The following is a 5,000-nucleotide window of genomic DNA, read 5'->3' on the forward strand; positions in this document are numbered from 1 at the left end:
GCCATCTCCTGCTGTGGTTTAAGGGTCGTTTAATTCACGTTGTTAGTTTGTGACAACCGGTGTTACATCGATACATAGCTCTTGCGGAAGGGGATAGACAACAAGATTGGAATGTTTGCTGTGGCAAGAAGAGAGGAATAAACAGGGAGAATGGTCAGCGTATATGTATATGTACGTGGAGATACGATTGGGGTAAACTTTAATTGCATATAATATTTAGGGTTTTTTATATATATATATATATATATATATATATATATATATATATATATGTGTGTGTGTGTGTGTGTGTGTGTGTGTGTGTGTGTGTGTGTGTGTGTGTGTGTATGCGTGTGTGTGTGTGTGTGTGTGTGTGTGTGTGTGTGTGTGTGTGTGTGTGTGTGTGTGTGTGATACGATTGGGGCAAACATGTAAGATTATATAAGTATGTATAATATGGCAATAGATATAGCTGGGTTACATGTATGCAGGATATGTATATATATATATATATATATATATATATATATATATAATGAGTGTGTGTGTGTGTGTGTGTGTGTGTGTGTGTGTGTGTGTGTGTGTGTGTGTGTGTGTGTATGTATGTGTACATATATGTATGTATATGTGTATACTTATATATGATATATGTATGTATACGTATAAGTTCATATTTGTTTTGATCTTTTTATTAGTGATTGTTTCTTTCAGTTATTTAATACTGTTTCCGTTGCACGAGTATTGCCGATATATATATATATATATATATATATATATATATATGTATATATACATACATATATATATATATATATATATATATATATATATATATATACATATATATGTATTTACACACACATACGCATACTGTACAATATATACTTCTTGTGTGGATACGATATGGAGGAAACCACATTGTATTATTACATAAATATCTATGCTGTTTTCACAAGCAAACATAAATACATACACGTACAGTCACAAGCACGCACGCACACACCCATATATATGCATAAGTACCCACACGCGTATGCACATATTGAATAAATACGTAATTTTATACATATTTACGCTCCTACGTCCTTCCCATCCATATATATTTTATGTTTCTTTGCTCCTCTTATTCCTGTCACGTGGTTTGTGTCCGAAACTAACTCTGTCATGACTTCCTTCAGAGCGCGAGGAAGTGGCTCGGGCTTGGGCTCCGCTAGTGTGGCTGCATTCAGACGAACACTTCTACCCAGACGATGTTCAGACGTTTCTCAGCCAAGTCACCCCCAAGTAAGGTCTCCCCGTGATGGTATATCTCTTAATTATTATCATTATCCTTATTATTATTGTTGTTATCATGAAAATCATTCGAATATTGTTGATTATTGCTATTATTGCATTGATTACACACATTCTCATTTTGCGCAAGGTGCTTTAACATAGGTAGCCCCACTCTGCCTAGATTCTAGTTGGCAAACTCTACCTCTCTGCCTTTTTACACGTGAAAAGTTAAATGTTTTATTTTTTTCTAGGCTTCTTTATTATTATTATTATTATTATTACTATTATTATTACTATTATTATTATTAATACTATTATTATTATTATTATTACTATTATTATTATTATTATTATTACTACTATCATTATTATTATTACTATTATTATTATTATTATTACTATTATTATTATTACTATTACTATTATTATTATTATTATTATTATTATTACTATTATTATTATTATTATTATTAATATTATTATTTCCAGTTGTTATTACTGAAACATTTTCAAAGAAAGTGCACTGAAAAAAACAATTCATAAGAAGGGTGGAGTTAATATCATCGTGTGAAGCAATGACAGCGTGCCAGGAGTTATTAGATATAGCTAGATAAATGATTATCTATATACTTTACTCAGTATTGTTATAATCAACATAGGTAAAAGCAAAATTCCTCTCTTTTGTTTACGACAACAGAGGTTATTCCTCTCTTTTGTTTATGGCAACAGAGGTTTCCTTACCATTAATAACTGTATGAATACTCTTGAGAAAAAGTCACTTTCATTTTTAGATTCAACGGGCTAAACAGAAGTGGAATTACCTGCATATATATACCTTGGGTTTATATAAATTAAGATCAAAATTGTGAATATGACCTGTATATTAGAAAGTTTGATGGTTGTGTGAAACCTTATGCATGTTATGGGAAAAGTCAGAGAGGCTTTGCTACTAGGGAAATCTTTCACAAACGTGTGTGTGTGTGTGTATGTGCACAAGTGTTTCTGTATGCACGTGTGTATATATCGGTGGAATATTTGTTTGAGAAGCACTGGACATAGCTCGAAGCTTGTGAATGGGTTTAATACATGGTTAACACGACAGTAAGCAATGGATGTTTCAGATGTTGGCAACTTGACATTAAACAAGTGACATGGCTGAACTAGAAAAAAAGTTGATAAACTGGCATATACCGCTTCGAATATGGAATACCGCATTAATATATATATATATATATATATATATATATATATATATATTATGAAAGCAAGTAACTTTCTTCTGTTTAAAGCCCCCTGAGTACTGCCCCACCCATCAGTGTGAATGAAGGGTCGACCACTATTATACTGCGTCCTCTGCCTGTTGGTCCAGCGAGCGGGGACACCTTCCTGATGGCGCACTTTGACGAAGGTAATACTGCTTCCTGGAATTCCACGTTGTGATTTTATGTCTGGTTATTTGATCTTGTTTTCTCTCCTCTCTTTATTTATTTTTAATGGGAAATAATCTCTCGCTCCCCCCCAGAATGCTCAAACTGTCACCTGCCAAAGTTCCTGTATGGCAAGAAGCCCACTCCGACCCACTCCCCTCCCGTGTACGCCGTGATCCACTCCTGCCACTCCTCGCCCGTGAGGACATCCCGACACGTGACCAAATTCTACGACGATGGTTTATCTGGAAGATTTTCGTCGCGTTTGTCAGAGCAAGATTTTGCTGCTGACGCCCCTCAAGGCACCTCGGACCCGGCCTACGAGCGCCCTTCACCCCCAGAAACACTGACTACCCCACAGGCTGCTTCAACCGCCCCCTCCATTGAAGCTCACACGAGAAACGCTATGCCAACGTCGCCAGCACCTACAAAGAGCCAAGCTGTGACTTTGTCCAGGCAATCAATAAATAATAATGATAATAGAACGTATTACAACAATAGGAATGACAACCTTACCGTTGATGAGGGTGAGGAAATCGGTTCAGATTCAGATTATACGGAACCCCGCAATAATCCAAATTTGCATGAGCAAGAAAGTACTCCGAGGCCTTTGACATCCACGATGATCTCAGTTCTCAGTGGTACAAATCAAGACGTGCCTAAATCTAGAGCCCCGGGTACTCTGAGCGACCAGAGCGAAGGTGCTCAGCCATACCCCTTGAAACACCCTGAGGACGACCTGGTCTCAACTCAGCGACCGGTCAGAACGAGGAAACGCGAAATTAACGAGGAGAGCCAAGTCTTCACAGTCACTTACTGGATGTTCTACCCATACAACTACGGGAAAGACGTGTGCACGATCAACCTCGGATATTACCTGGGCCGCATGTACAAGCCGCCAGTCAACGGAACCTGTTTTGGGGAGGAAGTCGGCATGGGAAAGCACGTTGGAGACTGGGAACATGTCTCGATCCAGTTCAGAGTATGTTTTGCTTTGGTACTCTGCTGTATGTTTACATATTGTTTTCATGTTATTGGATTTCTTTAGAATATGCTTTGAGTTCGATAATGCCACTTTTCCTTCCAGGGACGTGTGCCGCTGAACATGTACGTATCGTCTCATAACTTTGGTGCCTACTATCAATACAATTCTTACCATCAACACTTCGAGTACACTGGCCAGGATACCAGGAAGGGCATTCCAATGTCTCCAGAATATCCTAAGATAGTCAGAGTGGAGAGTTCCCATCCAGTCCTATATTCGGCCCTGGGATCCCATGGCCTGTGGGCAGCGCCAGGTAAAGCAGTCAGTCATTCCGTACCATTCTTAACATGTTTTCCAGCCACCGGATAATATACTCGATAACTACGACAAGAAAGACAATAAATTGGACATTGTTCTTCACAGGACTGCACCAGTATAACTCCTTCCCGCAACTCGAAGACCTCACGGACGAAGGGACGGAGTGGCGCACGTGGCTCAATTTGGACGTCGTCGATTTGAGAGATCGCGCAGCGCTGAAGCAACCACACAGGTAGGGAGGGGCACAGTGAAGAATATAATCATGCCTTCGCTGTGCTCTCTTATAAACGAAAACGAATTGGTATCTCAATCTCGTAATGATTGTAATGTTTAGTATAGGTCTTGATGTTTAATACTTGTGATATCTGCTCCAGGGAATGGCTGGGGTTTGCTGTGCTATCTTATAAACGAAAACAACTTGTATCTTATTCTCGTAATAATTGTAATGTTTAGTATAGGTCTTGATGTTTAATACTTATGATAATGCTCCAGGCGATGGCTGGGTTTCGCTGTGCTTTCTCATAAACGAAAAAAAAACTTATATCTTATTTTCACAATAATTGTAATGTTTAGTATAAACAACGAATTGTATCTTATTCTCGTAATAATTGTAATGTTTAGTGTAGGTCTTGATGTTTAATACTTCTGATAATGCTCCAGGCATTACAATAAATGTAATGTTTAGTATAAACCTTGATGTTTAATACTTCTGATGATACTTCAGGCAATGGCTGGGTTACGAGGGTCGATGGGGGAATCCGAAGAGCAAGTGCCACACTCTTATGGCTGGCTTCTGCGAGCTGAACCAAGGCCCGACCGGGATTCCCAAGAAACGCATTAATTTCCCGTGTATTCAGGAGCCATGAGGTGTTCCATCGGACAATCAACTATGAGTGCCGAATAAATGGGAAAAGTGTGAGGTGTATCAGTGAACAAGCGATAGTGAATGCCGAATAAATGAGAAATGAACCATGAAGTGTATCATCGAACAATCAAAGAAGATTGCCGAATAAATG

General features: G+C 38.4%; 1 protein-coding gene across 2 annotated transcripts in view; it reads left to right on the plus strand.

Moving 5' to 3' along the window:
- LOC113804412 (uncharacterized) overlaps positions 1-5,000 on the plus strand; it is a 23,415-nt gene that overhangs the window by 18,263 nt on the left and 152 nt on the right. The window contains exons 3-8 of one of the 2 annotated variants that reach the window (XM_070130831.1): positions 1,158-1,263; positions 2,544-2,662; positions 2,777-3,663; positions 3,769-3,979; positions 4,090-4,216; positions 4,709-5,000. The exon at positions 4,709-5,000 is cut by the window's right edge and continues 152 nt beyond it. In XM_070130831.1, the coding sequence (XP_069986932.1) occupies positions 1,158-1,263; positions 2,544-2,662; positions 2,777-3,663; positions 3,769-3,979; positions 4,090-4,216; positions 4,709-4,850 (1,592 nt within the window). In that variant the 3' untranslated portion in view covers positions 4,851-5,000. The remainder of the gene's footprint in view (positions 1-1,157; positions 1,264-2,543; positions 2,663-2,776; positions 3,664-3,768; positions 3,980-4,089; positions 4,217-4,708) is intronic. The other variant, XR_011399115.1, reaches the window with a different exon arrangement.

This window comes from Penaeus vannamei, chromosome 15 (genome assembly GCF_042767895.1).
Source record: "Penaeus vannamei isolate JL-2024 chromosome 15, ASM4276789v1, whole genome shotgun sequence".
Lineage (NCBI taxonomy): Eukaryota > Metazoa > Arthropoda > Malacostraca > Decapoda > Penaeidae > Penaeus > Penaeus vannamei.